The sequence below is a fragment of the Atheta coriaria genome, unplaced genomic scaffold (assembly GCF_025399875.1).
Source record: "Atheta coriaria isolate IRGN ID8LTWV9N9 unplaced genomic scaffold, Caltech_Dcor_3.1 hic_scaffold_8_pilon, whole genome shotgun sequence".
Taxonomy (NCBI): domain Eukaryota; kingdom Metazoa; phylum Arthropoda; class Insecta; order Coleoptera; family Staphylinidae; genus Dalotia; species Dalotia coriaria.
Genome location: NW_027045450.1, coordinates 1,925,559 through 1,949,716, shown reverse-complemented (window position 1 = coordinate 1,949,716; position 24,158 = coordinate 1,925,559). Strand labels below are relative to the sequence as shown.

General features: G+C 42.7%; 2 protein-coding genes and 1 long non-coding RNA gene across 3 annotated transcripts; 2 read left to right on the top strand and 1 right to left on the bottom strand.

The window, feature by feature from the left end:
* The first annotated feature begins 31 nt into the window (after positions 1–31).
* Positions 32–1,296, top strand: Cmpk (cytidine/uridine monophosphate kinase Dak1). Its single transcript, XM_065308934.1, has 4 exons — positions 32–180; positions 248–424; positions 490–774; positions 829–1,296. Exons 2-4 carry the CDS (start codon positions 311–313, stop codon positions 1,060–1,062), a joined length of 633 nt encoding a protein of 210 aa, XP_065165006.1. The 5' UTR covers positions 32–180; positions 248–310; the 3' UTR covers positions 1,063–1,296.
* On the bottom strand, positions 1,283–19,872 carry tgo (Aryl hydrocarbon receptor nuclear translocator homolog tgo). The gene is made up of 7 exons (XM_065308933.1): positions 19,434–19,872; positions 10,664–10,743; positions 7,351–7,512; positions 3,465–3,785; positions 2,925–3,407; positions 2,571–2,861; positions 1,283–2,507 (listed from the first exon to the last, which is right to left on the bottom strand). The coding sequence occupies exons 1-7, from the start codon at positions 19,586–19,588 to the stop codon at positions 2,023–2,025; spliced, it is 1,977 nt and encodes a 658-aa protein (XP_065165005.1). The 5' UTR covers positions 19,589–19,872; the 3' UTR covers positions 1,283–2,022.
* Positions 19,873–19,984: 112 nt separating this feature from the next.
* LOC135796856 (uncharacterized) lies at positions 19,985–24,152 on the top strand. Its single transcript, XR_010549413.1, has 2 exons — positions 19,985–20,197; positions 23,396–24,152. It is a non-coding gene; the product is annotated as an uncharacterized lncRNA (long non-coding RNA).
* Positions 24,153–24,158: the final 6 nt, after the last annotated feature.

Sequence of the window (24,158 nt, the reverse complement as noted above, 5' to 3'; positions counted from 1 at the left end):
AAGTGCTTCCTTCGCGCAGGCGCAGATCACAAAACACGGCAAGCGCTGATGTGTGCATGCCACTAGCACAGGCGGAGCTGGGCGCTAATCGGTTTTTTTAGTCGATTGCCTTCGTTTGCAACTAACTTAATTCTATAGCTAATAATTTCCAGTGTTTTTACGAACACTATTTACCACGCAGTAAGCATTATTCGTTGTTCCGACTTGGCATTGAAACGTCCTTCTAACTTGTAACTTAATTTTCTAGTCCACTTACAAACAGTAATCACTAAGGCCAGTAAAACATTTAACTGCCGGTTCGGCATTATTTATGCTAAGCTGCACACGTTCACTAAGCTATTTGAAGAAAATGATTCCAAAAGTTGTATTTGTCCTGGGCTCACCTGGTGCTGGCAAGGGCACACAATGTCAAAATATAGTCAAGGTAAAAAGAACACTACTTCATACACTAGATTTAGAAAAACTGTTATTGATTTGATGTAATTTTAGCACTTTGGTTACAAGCATCTATCAGCTGGTGACCTGCTCAGGGAAGAGATGTCTAAGCCCAACTCAGAGTTTGGTGAAATGATAGACAGCTATATAAAAAATGGCAAAATAGTACCAGTAGATATCACTTGCTCTTTGCTAGAGCGATGCATGACACAATCAGGCAATGAGTACTTTCTTATTGATGGTTTTCCAAGAAATCAGGACAACCTGGATGGTTGGAACAGAAGATGTAATGATAAAGTCAAATTACAATTCATTCTCTTCTTTGATTGTTCTCTAGAGGTATTATTTATTTAAAACACGTGTATGCACGAATATTAATTATTTTTTAAACAGATCTGTACAGACAGATGCCTGAGCCGCGGCGCTGCAGGTAGTGGCAGGTCCGATGACAACATGGAGAGTCTTAAAAAACGCTTCAATACGTATCAGAATGAATCAAAACCAATAATTGAGCACTATGAGCAGATGGACATGGTGAGGAGGGTTGACGGTAATCGATCACCGGATGAGGTCTTCGCCGATGTGAAGAAGATCTTCGAGAAGTCAATGGCTGAGCCACAAGCGTAAACCAAAGCTACATAGGGTACCTATCATCAAACAAAATGGTGTTAGCAACATTCCTGATGTTCTCATTCCAAAAATATCTGTTACCCATATAACTTGCTTTTAATCAATTCAGAATTTACAATATGTATCATGGATTAAATGAATTTAGCCTATATATATATATAAATATATATGATGTCAATGTAATCTAACATCAGGAACGTGTAAAAAGACAAATAAATCAGATATAATTAATTTATTGACTTTTAAATATGATTAAAATAATTTTTGTTTAAAATCGTCAAATTTTACTTACTAAAAATAGGGGGGTGCCTTGTGCTTTCGTCAAAATGATGACCAAAATCGGTTCGTAAATGAGTTGAGATTAAAGCAAAATTTTAAAACACACACTTAGTACCAAAATCAGAATAAAGCAAGGCTATATGTTTCTGCGAGTACATATAGTTGCTTTAACATCGTTTTTGTTTGTTGTTGTTGTCGAAAATAAAGTTATTGAGTATACATTCTAACTATAATTTAGCAATACACTACAGACTTAAGCTATACAATCTGGACGCCACAACAACAGTAACAAACAGCTCAAGTCTTTAAAATTATTTCACCACTATCATACAAAATACAGTTGTGTCCATTCATTACTGCATCTGTCTGCTTGTGTCCATAATGTGTTTGTTGTTTTTGTTTTTATCAGAGATAAGATCCCAATATGGGAGGGAACGCACCACTCGACGATTAATTCATTTACACGATTTCCTCCGCGCGCGCGCGCTCGTTTTTAATTTAAGATAAATAATAAAATGGCATTACTCCCATTATGAGTGATCGGCGCTGATCCTCACTCACGTCCGAGTTGCAAATCATAAAATATATTACAAAATTTGTACGTATATATATAATAAAAAAGAAACCTTTGTCGGAAGAAATGAGAAAGGAGGGAAGTATGCTAAGTAGTAACGCAAGCTACTCGAAGTTGGTGTTAAAAATCTGCAGGTCCTCAAAGGCGGCACCGCCGGTCTGGTCGAGCATCTGCAGCATGTCGTTGAGCTCATGCGGTTGGGCTTGTTGGGGTGGGCCGGCTGCGCTTGAACCCGGCCCACCAGAATCCGAGCCCTGACTGGCCTGTCCCTGCCACGCCCACTGGTAGGCAGCGGCGGTGGTTGGCGCTCGTGCGCCGCCTCCAAGTTGAGTGTATGTGGGACCAGGAGACCGCGGGCTTGGTTGATTGTACTGGTAACCCTCGGGCGCGGCTTGCGGCTGCCGAATGTTCCACGGCGCCGCAGCAGGCGTCGGACTCGTCGTCGTGCCCTTCGCTATCCTACCAAGCACGGCACTACTGCTGGTGGCGCTTGCCTGCGACGGCGACCCGTAGGCAATCGGAGACTGCGTTGGTTCGTAGTTGCTGTACACATTCTGCCCGCTGCTGGGTCTCGGCACTTGTTGAGGTGCTGTCGGACAAATTCACATTACATTCATAATTCACCGATGATGATTCATACAAATCAACTCACTTTGTATATGCGTCGCTGGGAGCATATGTTGCGGGTATAAGCCCGTATCGCGTCGCTGCAGACTGTAATCCAACCCGGGTTGCTGATACGGCACCTGCTCCTTTTGCTCCAAAGGTGCTTCACCAGTGGAGTGCAAGGCTTTGGCTGTGGAATTCGTGCATACTATGTACTCCACGTCACCCGTGTGCGGATTCAAGAAGGCAAACGCTGACGTGCGCAACCAAACCCATTCTCTATTCTTGGCTCGGAATCTGTACATTACCGATAGCACCTGACCATTCAATTTTAGAACTGAAGAAAATAAAATCACCATTAGTACATTGTTAAAAATTCTGATATTTAGTGTATGCATACCTTGTTCAAAGCTATCCTTCATGTGTGTTTGGTCTTCCGGGTGGAAAAACTCAAAACAACTCTTGCCCAGCAGTTCAGGCGGTGCATATCCTAGCAGTCCAATGACACGCTGGTCCACAAAACTAAACTTCCCGTCTGAGGAATGACGCGATATAAACTCCGCATTGCTGTTGGAGCCGGAAAGCTCATTGGAGTTAGGCATCGAAGTGATTTGCAGACGCCCGATAGCCACTAGACAACAATGCGATGAATGGTGATCATCGTCAGGCTGACTACCACTAAACATTTCAGCCGGTGGCCAATTCTTGATGTATCCGGTGCAATGCACCACCGCATAATGCTGACCGTCCCTCGTCGGACCCAAACTGTTACGTTGTTTCAGTCGATTCAAATGTCCAACCGCCATGTTATCCGCCGCAATGTTACCCACTTTCATCCGACAGATAAAACCTCGCCTTGAACCCATACACAAACGCATCGAGGCTAAAAATAAAGGACCATTAATTTCGTAAAATAAAACAAAACATGGCGAGAATTTACCTTGGTGTCCTTCCCTTTTGACAGTACCAGTCTTGAGATCCAATATCCTGCCGGTGTTCTGCGGCTCTTGCGTAGAGAGCTGCTCCCGCACCTTTTCTACATCTTCGGGATGAATGTTGTCGTACATGCAGGAACCGTACCAGTCGCTCTGCGTATAATTGAGGACGGGTGCCACCGAATCGGAGACGTAAATAACTCGCCCCGTATCGCAGCTGACAACAAATAGGAAGCCGTCGGCCGCCTCTAGGATGAGATGCTTTAGTTCTTGATCGGTTAGGAACGACGGCTTGAAGGCGCCATCCGTGCCGGTATTTCCAGTCCCTAATAAATTATTCGAAATGTTTACTGTTTCTCTAATTCGTGGTAATTGCGAATGTGCAAACCACTCCAAAACGTAACACAATACAATGCGCGACAATGTTGCATCGTCATAATTTCCTACACGTTGCCCGCGGGCCTTTGTTTTGACTTATTGGTAACACGGTGTAACTTTATCCAGACCACGGTCATTGTGCAACAAATCGGCACATAAATAAGCGCGCGAGTTGCGTTTAGGTTTGCGCTCTAAACGTCACTCATAATTCATCATTCATTCGAGCGCGCGCGACAACCATCTTGCATTTTTTCGCGCTCGGCTGATCGATAGTCTCATAGACCCCGAATCGAGCGCGACGAATGATGATTGCGCGTATTTGCATTCGGTAGCAGCAGCAGGCAAAAAAACTAATAACGTGTTTGCCCACTTCTGCAATTTGCGCACCGTTGTTTAACTGCTGCTCGAAGGCACTCGTCGCGCGCTCGTACAAGCCTTCAGGCACGTAGAGATAAGAATTGTTATCTCTAATACTTTGTATCGATATACACACGCGGCGGGCGCGACATTAAGTAACGCCGTATCGCGTTTCAATAATGTGCAATCGTAATAAACTTCCTCGCACATGATAATGTTCATATGCGCACATAAATATTTGAATCACTTTTAATGCGCAAGTTTAACACTAGTACTCGAACAATGCGACATAAATATTGATTTATTTTATTTTAGAAACAACACCTTCCTCAAAAAAAGACTACACTAGAAGATAACAGTCATTGAAATCAGTTTATAGAATTTTGCATCATCGTCTGCGCTTCGCGCAACAGTAAATGATTTTATGCGTTTATAATGAACAGTTTATACGAATGCGCTCGAATCGGCATCGCATACGTGTTAATTAACACGTACGTAATTTGCTGGCTTATATGTGCCCATATACGAGGCGTTATAATCGGTAATGATAGAGATTTACCAAGCAGCCGAAGGAAAAGCCCCAGCGTATGTGTATGTGCGAGTGTGTGCAGTACGGGCTGCACACGACTTGGCCCCAGAGCGCGGGTGATGTATTCGCTGGCTGTATTTAAATAATAACAGCATTAATCGTATGTTTCCTCGACTCGGTGTCCCTTGGCCCATAACTAACAAGATAATATCTTAGTTTCCAAGTAACTCTCTGCGCGCACGGTGCGCAGCCTAGACGAGACCCAGCCGAGGCCCAAAGACCACTCTCGGAGCAAGAATGGCATTATACATTATGCCAACGCCAAAGCCCAAGTCGAAACGGTGCGCAGAACTCGCGAGGAGGCGAGAGAGCAAAGTTTCGCTCGTCTTTTGCTACGCTGACTTGACTTGGCGCATGCATGCAACTTTCTGTATCAGCGCCGAACGACGACACGCAGAACCACCAAGAGCTTAAACTTAAAACACCGTTAATGTTGTGCCGGCTGCTCGCATTTGCCATCGCATTACAATGCTGCTTACTTTCATAGCTGCGCTTTTATCATAAAACACACGGGACGGGACGCGCCGCGAACGGAAAAGAATTTATATGCAATATGGATATATGCGCTGCGCCAGTATGTCGCGATCCGCACGAAACAATCGAGAAGAATGTTTGAGTTACGAGTGCGCGATGAATACCTACCTACCACCCGAACAAGTAGCGACCAGGCGAGAGACCACAAACAAAACACATCATCATCGTGCGGCAATATATTATTTTATTCAACTATTCGGAAAAATATGCGCTACCTTTTGCATTTAAACCTGGCCCGAGCCTGCGTTTATCAGCCACACATCAAAAATGTCACATTTCCCAGCATGTGAAGCGTTTCCTTGTTAGTTCCCAGCGCACATAATACGCTCCTCCTAAAAGACATGATATTATAGGCGCGAGTGGCCGTTTTTCGGCCGCAGCGCAAGCACAATAAAAATGTGGGGGCACCGGATGAGCAATTCGCGTCTTGCATACTGAAATACAATTGAGTCCTAACAAGTACAATGCCCTTCTTAACAATTACCAACCGCGCAGCACATACACAACATATTAGCTATCCTAGAAACTCATAAAAACTGAATTGTTTGAATGACGAAATTTGTATGCAAACCGCGACGGATGGTCCGAACACATTTATTAGGGTTCGACCGTGCGAGCGTATAATCCTGTAATCAAATCATTTCCTCGACGCCGATGTGTAAACGAGCGCTTATTAAATTTCATCGGCGCATTAAATTCCAATCGTTTAAACGTTCCGAGGCGAAATTTTTCCTTGTGAATTTTTCGATTTTTTTCGAAAACGTTTATCAGCCGCATGAATTACTTAATGACTACCTTCGGCTACCAAAAAAATAAAATAAAAAGAACAGAACATGAAACTGTAGAAATATGCGCGCAGGTTTCACCTGTCTCGATACGTCAAAAGCACAACAACAAAAAAACGCTACACGAGTTAAACTGTTGCGATGGCATTAATGTTTTACTTTTTCAAGATGGCGACGGCGCGCAGTGGTTCAATTGCGGTGCATTTCGCAATGACCAGCGCGCCACCGATTTCGAACGGATAAATAAATTACGACGTAGTTAATATTCAATAAAGACAATGGTGACCAACAATACGAATATGATTGCGACGGCGGTCGGCAATGACGCTGACGACCGCCGGATGGACGTACACGCCATTGTTTATCCATTTGTATGCGTCGCGATCGCCGCGATGCAATCGGTAAATATTCAAAATGGTGGACGACAAGTCGACAAAGCTACTATTCTAGACAAATTTATAAACACTCCCCAATATTTTAACTATCCGGTGTAAATATTGAAACATTTTCGATTGGTCGAAATGAGAAAAATCCCGCATTGCTTTTGTGTCGGTCGTCGATGTTTGATTGATGGGTCAGCGCCGAGAGCGCAATGCGTTTGACGTACGAGAATACGAAAACGTTCAAAAACTCTAAACGCCAAACCGAAAGCGTAAACCAAGTCTACTTAACGACCTGCTCAATCGGAACGAGAAAACAACGCGCTGCGTTGCTTCGTGTTGATCGATCTAGATTTATACGTAATTACTTTCCGAAGAGGCGAAGCCACTCTTCAAAAATCGACGAAAAAAGACAAAGTCAACATTTTTTCGTCTCGCGCATCACCTCGAGTCAAATTTAAATTTGATATTAATTTTTATGTACATATGTACCGCGTGAATGTTGTGAGTGTTTTAGTTTCGCCTTGTTTGCATGTGTAAACACATACAACACACGCTGGCGCGGGCCAGGGGAGAGCAACATTTCGATTTATTTATTAAATCTCTCGCGTCGGCGCATGTCTGGCCGGCCGCTTAAAAAACACTTAAACGAGAAATTGTAATGTGTCACGCGTCAAAGTCTCGCTCCGGGTGTCCGAAGCGCGCTTTGTGGCCGGAGCCTGAAATTAATATAACGCCTCGCGCGCCCTCACGCTGTTCCCCAAGCGCAAGCAACGCGTCGTCATTATTTATCAACAGCGCCAAGTTTTATAGAAGTTTCTTGGAAATGAAAAAAGAAAAATCCGCATCGCAGAATTCAAATGCTTACCTCGCAGGGCCTTCATGTGGGCGACGGCCATCCGCAGAATGGTCAGTTTGTCCGGCTTCCGCGCGAGCGCACTGCACGTCGGAACCATATCGGACAATTCGGTGATGTAGGCCGTCATCTTGTTCCGCCGCCGCCTTTCGATTTCGCAATGATTCTCCCTACAGTAAGAGGGAAAAACAGTCCAAGGTAATTATAGGCATTTAAACAATCCATGTACATCTACCCAAAACAAATTTATCTAAAATCATCATCGTCAATGAAACAAAAGGAAATGTTTATCGATTCGACTCCCAACTTAGCTGTAATGTTTCTAGTTTACGTCTGAGTTGGAAGACAATGTCGTAAAACGTCCACTGCGCGCTGGAATGATTGAAGTACAATCTTTGAATGTCGGTACTAAGGGGGCAGCAACCGGGCAACCGGGACAAAGGACATAAATGCACCTGTACTTCGAAACAAGAGCTTATTTCTTATTTCGTCTGCTGACCCCACAAACCGCAACCTAGCAATCTACAAACATCTAATCAGCATAAAATGAGATGGAAAGTCGGCGCATGTAAAACCAAAGATTACGACACCACAAAACCGATACCGACTATAATAAGAAGTCTGTCGAAGTGCCTCCACTCTCCGCTGGAGATTGTCTTAATCGTAACATGTTGATCACACCACGTGGCATCGATGCGGCGCTCGCCTTGAAAGCGACGGGCGGTTAATTAAGAACATAACAATTATCATCATCCAAACGCTTGCAAATGCGATTGAATGTTAGAATACGGAATACATATTGCCCGCTAGCATTGGAAAGGTGCAATAAGTTGATGATTCACTTATCCTTATTGTTTAACCGCTAAATTATTACCTATCGATTACCCGCCTATCTATCCGTGCGAAGAATGCCCGCCGGGTCGGCGTTTGATAAAAATCCACATCGCGAAGACGCAGAGACGCCAGTCGCACGCTGTTATTACGCGGAGGCATGAAGGAGGCGGAGCGGCGGTAATTTGAATGCGATTGGCTTGTACGACACACAGCGCAATTTCAAATTGAGTCGTACGGAATCAATTCGGACGATGCGGGATCCAAAGTATTTTTTTTTGTTTTACGCGGAGGTCCCCTGGTTGAAAGTGTTTTGGAGGCTGCGATTGAGACTCAATCATTGCGCATCACATGCGTACATGAGAATCTGTAGCAACATGATTGCGGTAAATAATCAATAATTGACGGCGGGCTAAATAATAATGATTATCTCGGTTACTGGACGTGGGACCGCTCTCCGGCCTGGGTCCGGCCGAAGCTAATGGTCGTAATAGAGATTACAGAGGCATATAATGGGCCGGGGCAATTGCGGGCGCGAGTGAGAGCGGCATCCGACCCGGTGCGGTGCCGGTGTGCGTTCCGTATGATCGCCGGGGCACAACTTCGCCGCTTATTATCCTCATTCTGCAGGGGTGATCAAAGTTCGCAGTACAGAAGTACAAATTAGAATTTGGGAATTCGAAAACCGAACGGAGACAATATGCAGACCGTCGTCACAAAATCCACTTTTAATCAAATACAAGTGCCTAGTAAGTATGACCAGGCATCACTTGAAAGAAGAGTTTACTTGGCATGTAGAAGAAGAAGAATAAGTACCGAGAAGTCTTTGGTCTTCTAGGAGAGAGCGAGCGCAGCGCCGCTCAAATCGAAGGTATGTAACCTTTTGCTAGCGCGCGCGGATTGCGACACTAGGAAATAAGAGAGGATCCATCCGCACGGTGCTCGCGGGACGTAGAGGGGCGCCGCGGCAGCGTGGGAACCAGCGGCCGCCGGTCGCCTCCCCCGCGGCCGGTCACGACTGCTCGCAAACACGACGGCCCGCGATGCTCCCTTTTAATGCGCTTCGGTCGGCGCGACCTCCGCCAGCGCGAGGAGAGCACTCTCCTTTCGGACGCGGTAAATCAGAGCGCGCAAGACCCCATCGCGTGCCTCGTTATCCATTGACTAAGGTCATCTCCGCCACAACACCACCAAAACGGGGGGCGCAATCAATTTCATTCTAATATGGATCAAATCGATTTATTTCTCCGCCAAGTTTTTCTTCTTTCATCTTTTCTCATCTTCAGACACAAGACGAGAGAATGATTTGCCCCATGGTCATGTTGTTAATGCAATTGTTATGCACGTAAATTGCGTTGCATCGATTTACAGCTAAACGGCGTTAAACATTTCGTGGAATCGTTCAGGATAATTTCAATAACGAGTGTATAATGGCACAAAATGAATCAATTTCCTCTTTGCAGATAGTTAATTTCGCAGAGTAAAAACTGAAGGCAATTATTATTGAAATTTATGCCGAGATAATTATCGAAAAATTGCCGAAAATATATTACATCACGCAAGTGAAGAATAATTATTTCTTCAAAATTACCAGCAAAACGCAATTTTGCAAAAATTAAGAAAAAAACGAAGATATAATGAAGGTGCACTCAACCGGAACATACATTACGCTCGCGTCGCGGTGATTTACAACTTTCCATTGGTTTATTTGTGCGATAACTGATAAACGCTGCGATTCCTTAGAAACATTTTACTTACAGTGCGACTTTGGTTTATTACACGTTGCAAAGTCGGCACACCGTCACTGAGACTAGTACCTCACGACCCAAAACAGACATTAATTTTTAATTGTCACCCGCGTTTCTTATCTTCACTTGCAATTCGCAAATTGTAGGTGAAAAACTTCACCGCTCACATATTCTCGCCTCTCTACGTCTACTAGTCTAGCTGACTACACACGCCGATGATATGTTATTAGAGATTGCAGAGTATGCGTTCGAAAATATATTATACCTGCCGTTTCTTGCGAGTCGCGCGCGCGGTGTGACGCGATGCGCGAAGCAGTCCACGACGAAGAAGATACGAAAGCATCGTGAGCGCGCCGCGCCGCGCTCGTTCCCAGCCCTTTATTCAAACCTACTAATAATTAATATATCTGTACCACAATTAAGGAGGTGTGCTGCGACCTATGTCGGCCGGCGCGCGAGCCTCGTACTTGCTGCGAGAGAGAAACTCGCAAGTGATTCTAATAAAGATGCGCCGCGCGGTCAGATAGCGTTAAAGACCCATAGACGAGAGTGGAGCGCGAGAGGAGCGAGAATTCGGCATATTCACCAAACGCGTTTTGATGATTTCGATCGCGATGTGATCGCACACCGGCAATTACGACGTCTAATTCTAATTGGGCAAGTTGGACGATAACCAAAATATCACGCTCTCCGACAAATTTTCTCATCAGGACACCACACAACACAAATAGGAATAAATAGATACCTGGCAAAGCGCTCCTTGTCCTGAATACTGTCGTCTTCCATTCTTGCGTATTTGCCTCCACTCGGGTCGTCCTCATCTGACCTGCAACAACGAAACAAATTAAAATCATACAACGACACAATAATCTCCAATACCGCCATGTGTTGCGGTATTTTAATTTACCTCCGCGCATAAACATGCCGGGTATGAATTACGAAGAATGTCAATGAATAACGTGTGTACACGTAATGGATATCATTACGGCCGCGGGAGAGAACGAAAAGTGACGATTTAAATGACTCGAGACAAACGCTGCGAGATAATTAGACGTTTATACAGTTATGAAAATAATGATTCCAAGAACCGGCGACTTTCAGCTCTTTTAGCGCCGACGTCGTCGTCGTCGTTGTCGTCGTCTTTACGTTCCGAGAAGTGCATTAGCGTTTTTAATTTCGTTTTAGAACGAAAAAATCCAGCCGCACACAATTGTGCTACGTAGCAGGGCACACAGAAACTGCTTTTGTTTCATTTCTAGCTATAATTATCGTCGAAAACATTAAAATTCGTTGTCGTATTTTAAACAAAGTGAGCACATTTAAATTTAAATACCCAGGATAACCACCGTTGTTTTTCTCGTCTCGTACAATAAATAATTTATACGCTGTGTGATCTTATCTCGAGTTATAAAAATACCACTATTGTACGTCAATAAAATCACATAAAATCAATGAAATCATAAATAACGATAATTACCGTGCGGCAAAAGATGCCGCAACTGCGAATGATGAAATAATGAGGTTTTTAAACGCGCACTCGAAAAACAAAACAAAATACAATTTTAATTCCGGTACTTGAGTACTGAGTAAACTTATATGTGTAACGATTAAACGCAATAGTGAGTTACGACGCGTTGAAATTGCCTCTCGAACGAGCGCGACGGGAAAACAAGCGCGCGTTCTAATGATGATAAGCCGCCGCTCGCTCTCTTCAGCGCCGAAAATATATGAAGCAATCTAAACGAAAACATTTGACGCACAATACCTATGCATCAATTTATTACCGCTCATTACATTGCGGAACAATCACCGCGGCAATACTTTTATTTAAACGTGACCCACATTTGATTTAATTTTTACATCTTTATTGATTGACAATCGTAAATAATGCATAATATTCCATACAGACGTATTTTTTTGTCATTCTCGAATTTCGTTCAATGGACACAACGGTTTTCCAACGGAATTTTTCAGCCATCAGCGAAAAAACTAGGGGAACAAAAGGCATAACGCAACTTGTGGCGCGCGAGCGTAATGAAGTTGTTTACAAGCGCAGGAAATTTGATGCGGGGGCACGTCGCATGGCGAAATAATGTGCGCGGTCGTGATTGGCAATCGCGCGATTACAATTGGCGCAATTGGTCGCGAGGCCGACGACAGCTGCGCCGGAGTTAATTGATTGATCAATTAGCGCCCGATACCAGCGCGTCAACAAGCCAAGTATTCTCCGAAGAACTAACGTGCTTGCTGGATTCTTCGCGTGGCTAGAATTTCGTCGAGTGGCGGCGAAAAATTTGAAATACGCTTCGATGTAAATTTGAGTACTCGCGCACGATGTGGTTTATAAACGAGTCGCAATATGCCGTAAAAAGCTTTGTTTAACATGTCAAATATATGTGCATACATCGAATAAATTCCATTGCGCTCTCGCAAGGAAAGCAGAACAAAAGACCTCATTACAAACAACTCAAACTCCGCTCGAAAGTATCAAAAATGCATCGGTGAAAAAGCATTTGCGGCATTTTTTCGGTCAATTGTCCGTCAAATAAATGCTCGCCGAGTGAAATTTATTTGTCACATCAAAATGAAGTTATAGCCCGCCCCATGAAACCAGCACGCAACATTTATATCATAACATACAAGTTTTTATATGCCTGTATTTTAGTGCGCGCGTTCATGATATACTTTGGGGGGCTACACACAAACCGGACTGCTTTATCGCTTTCGTATTTATATTTTAACCCGGCGAGTTATTTCTTAATAGCGTGCGGGGCCAACAAACCAACAACCAGCCAAAACACTTCAATGAAACGAATATTTGCCACAGTAACAGCCACAAACAAAAACTAATATCAACAATCAAAAACGTTCGCTACAAAAAAGACAGGCGCATAGATTGAGATGTGGGGAGATGGTGCGATTAAACACACAAAAGCATCAAATGCAGCAAACATATGTCCATCAAATTATTTTATTTTACGTATGAGAAGAAAAGAAAATAACGATTTATTGGTTTGTCAGCGTGCCATCAAAGTGCGCTGTCTGCGTATGACAAGATGACAACTTGATGCATCATTGCATACGCATATCAACATCTCTACATCTTCATTGGAATCTATTAGTACGACGTTGAGCGACAAGCATATCGAGACACACGTCGATGCTGTTTGATTATCTATCAGCTTCTAATGCTTCGCGGTAACGTCCAACGAAAGTTTTTCTTTGTGTTACATACGCATGAGATTTAATGTTACAACGCTGCACAAGTATTAAATACACTCGCCTGTTGTAAGTTTGTATGAAGTCTGTCAACACGCTTATGATTTATAAATCTCAACTCGTAGGTAATTTATACATAAGTAGTAAATGGGAACGTGTGGCAGAAAAAGTAGGTGAAAACGCAGAACGTGCAAATGTGAAGAAAAGTAAAGAAAAACCTCGGAGTACTGGTTTGCCTTTAGTTTAATAAGTAATAACTTGCGCGGTGTTGAGAAATCAACACTACTCAACAGTCAGATTTAACTAATCTGAACATATTTGTCATGCACCAATTCAATCTCTTGACACCTTTGAATGTAAAACAACAAAGTAGATATTTTCAAAAAAGTCCGGTTTCTGAGTTAATTAGAAATTCAGTTTACTAGTTTATATTGTTGTGGTTCGTAGCTGAGTTCGCTTTAATTGAAACATTCGTTTCGACAAGATGAACACCATACTCGTTATAATCATCTAACACAAATTCAACGAAAGAATAAACCAGACAATGAATAACGAGCGCGTTTTATAGAGTCACTGGCGAAATGTGCACCATCAACATAATTACGCGCCTGTGCACACTTGTTAAAACATTTTAATTTTAATTAGAATTTCCACAACTCAACTCCACTGAACTCCATGTACTATTCCTAACTAGGCTTATAATAAATCGAGTAATAATTTATTATGATGATTGCGATTAGTCATCGGGCTCATCGGGGAATGAAAAACAACGGTTGAAATTAAAACTAATGATACACGAGGCGCGCAGTATGATTTCGGAGATTCCGAACGAGAGAAAATCACAAACGAAATCATCAATCAAGCACGAAAATGAAGGGGGGCAAGTACGGCACGAAGAAGAAACAGAATGAAGAGGACATGTCGATATAATAATAACCAGGGCCATTGTTTCGCGCGCGCCTAATTGCCGTGCATTAATAAATAACGCCGTGCGCGCTGCCCCGAACAAAGCCACGAGACGACCATTGCGTTTTCTAACCCAAATAGTTGCGTAGAAAGTGCACGCGCAGCATTTAAATTAAACAATTCAATAACAATGCGAAATCATCGATTCGAAGAAAACTGGCGTCACAAAAACATCTGTGCAACCCATACTAGCGCCATCTGTTTGTCAATAGACGCGATCAAAAATCAACCGTTAGTGTCGCCATGTTTATACAGGCACACATTTTAATAACTTTATTTAGTAGTAAAATACGAAGGGTTGCAGACTATAAAGTTTTAATTGGCCAGATATCGCGGCATTGATAAGCGTTTTAGTGTGATATAAAGATGATAATAAAAAAAGTTTAGTGTGCAAAAATCGCCGACGCGAGAAAGTCGTAAAAACATAACCTCCAATTAAATTACTAAAAGCTAAGGGGTTAATTAAACGTCTTGATTATCACGATAACGAGGCTGGGTGTAGTTCGGGTTTGTTAACTTTACAACTGTAAAGTTGGAGTTTTAGGAAGATGGGAATAGTTTTTGATAAGCCGAGATTATTAAAACATACAACTTACAAAAACGGCGTATTATAATAGCGCGTTGTTAATGCATGTTTATTGTCGCAAGCGCGCAACATGAGAGAGAACACGGAACAAAGCCATGCGGAGGCAGATTACAATATCCACCACTTGCAACCCCCGCGTCTGGAGCGCGCTGCTCACATCCCGTTTTATTCCGGTAGATAATGTTTGCTCTCTCGTTCAATCCTATTCTACTAAAACCCTAAAAACGTTATTGCAGACTACAAAGGGTTACAATGTTAACAATTTAACCCTTAATATTAACAACCCGAATTTTATTAACAAAAATCGAAATAACCAAGATAAATTTCCACTTATTACAAAAGAAAAACATTCTTTATGAACAGTTACTATAATATTTTTATATTTCTGGGTAGTTAGTGTATTTACACAAGGTTTGGTAACCCTTTCTATAGTTTCTACCTACCAACATGGAAATGAGCGTAATACGAGCGTAATAAAACCTTTCAAAGTTTCGCGTTCTCAAGCGCCCCACGACCAGAAGCATTAGCGCGTATAACCTACCCTAAAAACTTCTCATCATATATTATATTCCTATACAGGATGTTTAATTACAGGTTTTTTTCTAATTCCCGCTTTTTAAAACTTGCAACATTGCAAATCTCAATTACTGGTTGTTTTTGTGCAAGAGTGAAAGGGTAAGCAGCGCACACGGATCCATCTTTAAAATTACCACACATTTCGCCTTCTAATCGCAATCTAATGCGAAATCTCCAACCGCAAACTTTGCCCGACCCGCCGCGGTAATTATCCGTCCTCCGCACTAAAAAAGTTAGTTAAGAACACCCAACTCGATTTGCATGCAATAAATCGTTCCATTATCTCAATACGTTTCTTTATATTATTATTACATTTTAAAATGTACTTTTAAAACGTATCTGATGGATATGTGTTTATACATTTTCAAAAATCTATTTTTTTCATTTCACAAGGACGCAAAACGTAAAAAATAAAAATACAAATTGTAACAAGCGATAATTATCACATCACCAGCCGGATGTGTGTGACGATCGTGTCAGAATTGCCATAAATCGACGGGCGTTTGTTTGCGGGCGGATTATAACGCGCGTCGAATATGTTGTAATTAGGGATGATGGGGGATGACGAGCGATCGCGCCGCGCCACTGGATTAGCGCGCTCGTAAACGGCGCTCGAATGTTTGATATGGAATTAAACCGATAATATCGACGCGCGCGTATTGTACCTGGTGTTTGCCGCCCCCACCAGCAGCTTCTGCAGCGCGCACCAACGCGTTAGTTTGTTGCCGCCGCGTCCGCCCGCGCCGCAACTCCACTAAATCTGCGTTACGTGCCGCGATCTGATGATAACGGTCTCATTAGTAAACCGTAAATCGCCGCGCGCGATAGCAGCAGCCGCTAGCCCTTTAAGTAAATACGATATTTATTGCTATAATGTCCGTATATAGCAAAGGCATCGGACGACGCATTGAACACCGGGTCGCAGCGCAACTGCATATAATAGCGCGCTAAAAATATAATCGCCGAGTAATAAAATTCAAATCCGAAATCGAAGCATTTAAACGTTTTTTGCGCTCATTGCTCAGCGGCGCAAGCTGCCAGAGGGACTTATACACATGCCAATCAATTATAGAACTGTTTACTTTCCTTTCAGTCTGGAAGTAGCTTGTAAATCACCCTAAACGACCAGCAAAAGTTATTTGATGTAAAAACCTTAAAAGATATTATGAAAACTACCTACATAAATTACCGCAAACATACTGCAATTTTTTTCTTTATTATATTCTATACCTATAACCCCTTAATAATTACGTCTCGTCCTGTTTGCCTAACTATGACTTCGTTAAAACAAACTTCTACGCTATTAAAAACGTATTAAGAGGCACGCGGTCATCGAAATTCGTATATAAACACGTAAACGATGCTAGTTTACGACTATTACGCATATTAAAACTATTTAAACCGTCATCCATTGACTGCAACATTATCAAAACTACTTTAATAGGTAAAATTTGATATTAATTGAGAAGTTTCCAACTGACAATTTACAATGGCTGGCAGGTATTTTTTCTACGCACTAAAATTTGATTTTTTTAGGCTCAGCAACGGGATTTGCTAAATGCAGCCATTCGCTCGCAGGACGCGTCCGAGAATGCAACAAGCGTTTTCGCCGAGCAGCAAAACACACACATTCACCCAATTTTATGCCTTTGGGTCCCGCAACAGGAAACGAGATCGAGGCAAATGTAAATCAAGTCGTAAAAAAAGAAACACATCACGAATAAAAGATTTACACAAATGTTTAAAACACTGCCGCCTAAATCGCGCATTTGCAAATTTTCAAATTAAGTCCAAATATTCAAAAATTATAAGTGAAAGCACAGGCACAGGGCGTTGAATAATTATTAACTACACAAATTAGTGTTAATCTCAAACTACTATAATCCACAGTAACGATTTAATGATATGTACGCCTAGGTGTTTGAAACAATGCTGTTGGGAGGGAGGTCATCATTAAAAAGATAATTATTGAGTATGTGTGGCTCAATGCATATGAACCGCCGCGAAATATACATGACACCATGTAACATACAAGTAAATAGGTGGTTTTTGGCCACTCCTACGTGACGAACTGCTAGCCAATAATCGACAGCCGACTTTCCATCACCAGGTGGATAAAAGTCAGTTGAAAGGTGAATTTATACATTTTAAAAGGCGAATATGTAAGAAAATTTGCTGCAAAATGAAATATTTTCATTTAATTTCATATTGCATCATGATTAAAAACGAAATAAAAGTGTGAGCTAGTGATGTAGTCTTAGTTCGCAGCGGCGGTGGCGGCGACGAGTTTAATATGCAAAGATGCGCTTCACACTAGACACCACCGCCTCCGACGCCATCTCCTTCTCCACCTCCAACCGCGAAACGTATTAAAGACGTATAAGCTCTTGATATTAAACAAGCGCGCTTCCTTTTCTTCACCCGCTTATTTTTATGCTCAAGGATTTTCTCCAAAGGGTAAGGATCAGCATTAGAAAAACAAGTATTATTCTATTTCCAGTTTACGTTTCATTCAGCATTAAGAATTCAGATCCGTAGGTAGAATGCATACGTTTTCGCGGCTGCAGAGATTCCTAATATCCCATTTTCTGTTTAGCATGTTTGGCGCCTTACAATTCATTGCCGCCGCGAAAACAATGCCCTTCCAACAGCGCCACCTTCGCAGCAGCTGCATGTAAATGCAATCATAAATCGCCACCGCAAGCGCAAATTCTTATCGCTCGTTTTATTTCCATGCAAACAATGCAACTTACCGAACATTACTTCACAGCTACCCACCACCAGATGTCACCAATACGAATTACATGCTATTTTGAAGTAAAAAATAATAAATCTTAATAAAACCTTGACTGATAGTCTTCAGGTGTGCAATGAATACGCACAGGTATACCTGATACTAAACCATTATGCTGTAACAAGCCCTAAACCCACCCAACACAAATCACGAGAATATTTTCAAAGTTCAAAGCTATTTAGCGCGCATCTGGGCACCCCCCGAAAACTTTTCTTTATTTCTCGCTTAGCCGGCATGTTGTTATAAGGCGTTCGGGGCCAGAAAGGAATTACTTTACAAATGTGAAGGAAACTAAAAGTTCAAGTAACACCCACCTACACAACGGCCACACATACGGGCATGTTGCGTATATGATGAGCACAAGAATGAAAAAAATCTGAAATTTTCACAAGGGCGCTCGCCAGCTCACCCTGAAAATCCGACTTCCGAGGGGTAGCTAATGAAATGTTATTTCTCTTCGCTGGCGTCGTAATAACGTCGCGCCGAATGTCACACATTCGAAATTTACATTTTTCGCCAGCACCAGAGAAGGGGAGGATGAAAAAATGAGACGCAGCCGTAAATGTTCCCGAAATACAAATGTTATGTCATCACAAATCACACAACACATGTCTTGCATGTTTAGAAACACCGAATTCTTTTTGATCCGCGCTTATGGCTAAAATTTGAAAGTACGCAAACCTTCGTTTTAATTAAAAACCGTTCATGTGCATATACGAGCTTAAAAAAAGATGAAGAAATTCCTGATAATTACTAGGTAATGATGCAATTAAAAAACATTAAGCCATTTCTTGATTCAAGCTCTATACACACAAATACACGGCCACTTTCGTCCGATTCAATCTCAAAGCCGGGATTACTTATATTTATAAATACTCGAAGAATTAATTGTAATTGGTCTGTTGTCGGCCGCTGCGCCAGCGGCGCTGCTTACGTCATCAAGTTTTTAATTTATTTTCAATACAACACAATAAACGCGAACCGTTTTATTAATTATATCGTGGTTGTGCTTGTGTTATAATGTTACCAGCGGAAAACCGACTACGCTACAATTTATTTCAATAACTTCATTAATAAATATTTGGATGTTATTGGTCTCAACTTACATGTTATGTTCTGCATGAAAATGTCGACGTTGTCAATATGTTGAAATTAATTTTTCGCTTGATAAACAATTTTTACGCAATCCGTTGACACGTTTCATATCAATAACAATATTGTAACATTACATTTGACTTACATTTTGATGAAATCTTATGCAACACTCACCTGAAACAAATAAACAAATATAAATTACATGTTAATTGGGCAAGAAAAAGTTTAAAACATAATAAAATATTGCGTATTCAGCGATTTTTGTGTAAACGAGATGTACCTTCGTCGTTTCGAATAATGCGCGACCGGCATAGGCGCATCCGGCGGCATGGGCATCGGCGGCACTTGCGAATGATGCGGTGGCGGAGGCGGCGGTTGAAGATACGTTGGTGGCGGCGCATAGTGTGGGGGGCCGCCCCCCGCAAACGAGTACATATCCACCTTGGCGGCTGTGTTGACAACGCGCTTCACAAGAAATATGTGCCACACGCACACACCCGCAACTCAAACTTTGAACTTTGTATCACACTATATTATCATATCACAACAAGATTAAAGGATCGTACGCACACGCAGCGATCAGGTGAACAACAACAACCACCGCGTTGGCATTGTCGTCGGCTTGTTTTTGCGCCCGATTCAACCCGTGAACAGATTCTCTCACACGGCGGCAGCAGCGCGGTATGCACAACGACGAGCGCCGGGCCACACTACCGCACACGCGAGAGAGTTTCCCATCCGAGGTGCCGAGGTGCGCTTTTGGGGCAGCGGGCGCGCGCGTAGAGTGGGGCCGGCGGTCTCGGTCGCGCTCGCGCCGCGCACCAACAGGTATATCCATTGTGGGAAGCTACCCCGTCGCGGGCCTGCCTTCCCATTACTCAATTCGCGCGGCGGACGAGCGCGCGAGCCGGCATTGCAGTCGCCGTCCAGCGAGGAGTAAGCTCGCGAGTGTGAATCAAACCGACTGAAATCGTCGTCCGACGGCGGAGTGCACGAGAAAAGTTTCGAAAACGACGCAAAACACAAGCAAATCATACCATCCGAGTGAGTACATTGTAATTTTACGTAAAACTACCAACTATTTACTTACATATCCTCATAAAATGCGATTTTTGAAACATAAACGTTTGTTTTATGAGAAAATGCGTTGCCTAACGTATCCATAAGTAAATGTTGAATAAAGTATGCTCGTGTGCCGATGATTAATTGAAATTAGATTGCGGAGGAGAGGAAAATGCGTAATTAAGATCGGCGCGGATAAGGTAAAGTCGTCGTTTTCCCCTCCGGCGCGCACCGGCGGCGGCCTAACGACTTGTTTAATTAAGGCGAGCGAATGCCGTACAAGAGAAGATTACACCGTTCATCTTATCATCTTGCAAAAGATACCGGCTGCTCGAGAAATTGTTATCAAAAACAAATAGAACTTCACTCTACATTATAAAACGGCGTAATTATCGATGAAAAATTGATTTCGCATGCAAATATCGCCGCGTAAGCAAAATCCCTCCCGAATGTTGCCGCCGACGGAATAAAACATTTTTGGTACGCGGGATGAAGCACCCACACACATACACAATACACATAGACGCACAACCACGGTTCTTGCGAGTCAAAGCGTTCGCCGTCGGAAAATATGCAACGCGCAACCAAGAAGCGAAGCCCTTCATCGCAAAGGTAAACTCGAGTATTCTCGAGGAAGCCTTGAGAAGCGAGATTGATGTAAAGATCGCTGCCGCCCTCGCGACAGCGACACACATGCAGCGGACGAACACTTTGCCGCGCGAGTTGTACACACAGAGTCGAAAAAGGGATAAGGTAAGCTGCGAGATTAAGCCAGGGCGCGCGGCATCAGTATTCATGAAATAGGGTTTTCCCATCATCCCCTCCGCGTCCTGGCCGCCGACAAACGCGAACGAACTTCGCTCGTGCCGCCGCCGAGGTGGATTTTTGCGCACAGGTCGCGCGCGGGATAAGATGCAAAGCTTTATAAATGATGTGTCTATAAAGTTAAGGCACTAATAAACTTAATGCAATCGAAAGCCGCACGATGTTGTTCTGCGTACGCAGAAAATGAAATTCTTTAGAGGCGCGCGCAGCAATAAATCACAATAATACACTTGCAACACATTATTGGAATTGTTGGCCATAATGACGGTAATAACAATTACAAATAATTGCAGTGTTTTTTTTTTCTGTCTTATTGTTGTTGTCCGAGCATCATTGTGGAAGAAAACCCCGTTGACATCATCCGCGCGCGCATTTGCAATTTTAATTCAGTTCATTATCATCTTCATGCCGATGAATTAATTTCACCAATCAGACAATTACCTACCTTGCAAATTTTTTCTTGCACATCATCAATGCAAGGATTTTTCGAGTAGGTAAATGGTCCCCAAATAGTATACACATATAGTGTAATAGCCTTGCGAGAGGAGAACGGTCATAAATTTTTACCGCCTGTTACGCGTGACGTGTGAACGTGAATGGCCATTCGAAATCTGTTCAGATAGACATCGAGGTGCCGGTGCCGGGGAAAACACCTTCACCTCGGAGGACCACTAAAGATGACGTTTTTATGAATGGCTAATGAAAAATGTGCACCTGACTGTGTCAGTTCCGAGTAAACAGGTAACAAGTAACAACCTGCGGCCGGATGCTGCAGCTACCTGAATTTTTAAGGGAATATACGAGTAAAGCAAAAAAAACTTTGAAGATAAATAAAATACAGTTATGAATATAGATATTCCCAGAAAAGTGAGTAAAACTTGTAGATTAAAGCGATACTTATAAAAATACAAATAAAAATAAAAAAACACGCGCGATTGCATCTGGGTGCTTCACTGTCCATAAAATTACAAAGCTAAAAACAGCACGATCAATAAACCCAGCGGCCACGGCACAATTAAGATTCGGAAACCTTCAAAATACTAAACTTTAAACTATTTTATCCAGCTTTATACAACAAATAGCTCTTAAGAGAATATTTACAACCGGAAACCTATAATTACGATCAAAAATGCTTGAATTTATTCGAGAAGCAAATCAATTTTAAAGATTTCCAACGAAAACCATACGAAATGTATCGAAAGCCAAACATAAACGTAGAGCGAGCGCTCTTTTTTGTGCATACAAGCCGCCCGTATTCCTATAAGAGTTTAAGATATATATAACGTATACAAAATTACATTTTGCGTGGAAAAGCCAAGCCGCACAACATTTCGGAAGATTCAATTATGATAAGCGGAGTTATTCCCAACAGCTTATCAGTTAATAAATAGCAGTCGACGGTGGTGCGCGCCGGCGATACTTTTAGCTATCATCTCCTGTGCCTGCGCGCTTTTGCCCTCATTCTTTCAAATTAAAACGTTCCCCCAAGACGACCACTTGTAATAATAATAATAATCACCCTTAGCGTACCTCCAACAGCCATTAATTAATGACTTTAGTTATTATTATTGACCAATGAGCAGTTAAACGATTACAATTACTAGTTTCGTCGTAGGCGTCCAGCAGTTTGATAGATGCGACTCCGACTGCTCATTGTTTGGTTACCTACGGCTTCGTAATTATAATCGACTCATCAATTAAGTCTAATTAAACAGCGCCCGGCGTAATCTAGTACAGGCTGCACGACACGGCCGTTAATTAAACTTCACCTACGCCAGCAACGCGACATTGTGCGCTGGATACATGAATGTTAAATAAGGCTGCAATGGCCCAGAAGTGAATATGTTGTTGTGGTGCCGCAACTCAAAAGAGACAATGTGGAAATAAAGCATAAGGTACACGCTGCGCCATCTGTCGAGCACGAGTATAACTTGAGTTGTAGCAGCTGCAGCAGCAGGATACAGAACAATTTACGCGATACACCAGCGAAAGTTTAGTTTCGTTCGTTTCTAAATTAATTTTTAAGAATGCAACAACACTCAATATTTCTGTTTTAACGATAATTTTATGATGTATTTTGTACTTACCCTATGCTTCCAGCGCGTCGTTTTTGAATACCCTTTGTGGGATCAGCACCTAAAACAAGAAATGATAGATGCGTTTGATAAGTGACATGTTCTGGTAATGTTTGCACAAACAAAAGAATGCCAAGCATGCCACACTTCAACCCTATTCCAGTTTTAATTAAATTATGTAAATGCGGACCCAAATAAAACTAAAATAAACGCGAATGGGGTTGCAATGGCGAAATGAGAACGAATTACATTTACGTGATTGTCTTTTGTATGTTTGTAGATTTTGTTTACACTAGGCGAATTGCAGAATGCCCAACCGGCTTCTTATCGCGCGTCTTATCAGACTTCGTACAGCGCATTGAGACATCAAGTATCAACAAACCAACAAAAGTAAATCTTGTGAATGCTTTGATCTGCAGGAGTCTTGGCGTCTCCATGCCTTGACAATTATCGGTGATACGAAGATAACATGATTGCAACTAACCTGACAGCGGATGAGTTAACGCAGACATCTGTCCGCTGGCACCATGCAAAAGATACGCTTGCGGAGCCCTCCGCCGCCGGACACCGCGCACACACACACCGCTCGCTCGCCTGCACTCTGACGGGGCCTCGCCTCCATACGCCGCTGCACGGGGACGGCGGCGATCGCTGGTGGCACTTTGGGGCGGCCGTTTGTGTGTTTACAACCGACACAGAAGGACCGCCATACTAGTCACTAGAAAAATGTAACCGTGCTAGAGGTTGTGCGCGGGGCCGGGGTGGGGGATGGTTGCGGGTGCGACGGGGAGCGACGACGACCATCAACGACCATCTTTGCTCGCAGGCACAGCGTTGCCAAGTCAGCGCACGCGGCTTCGATCCGCCGCGCGCGGCAGGAGATGTTTCGCTAGGTGAAAATATTTGAATTTACTAATAGCACAACTTTTGTTTCAGGTTTTCCGTTAATTATCTCACCTCATCATTAACGAATTCATGAACTGCTTTCGTTTGTAAACTGGTTGCCTGCCGAAAATAAATAGAATATTAAAATGAAATCGAAT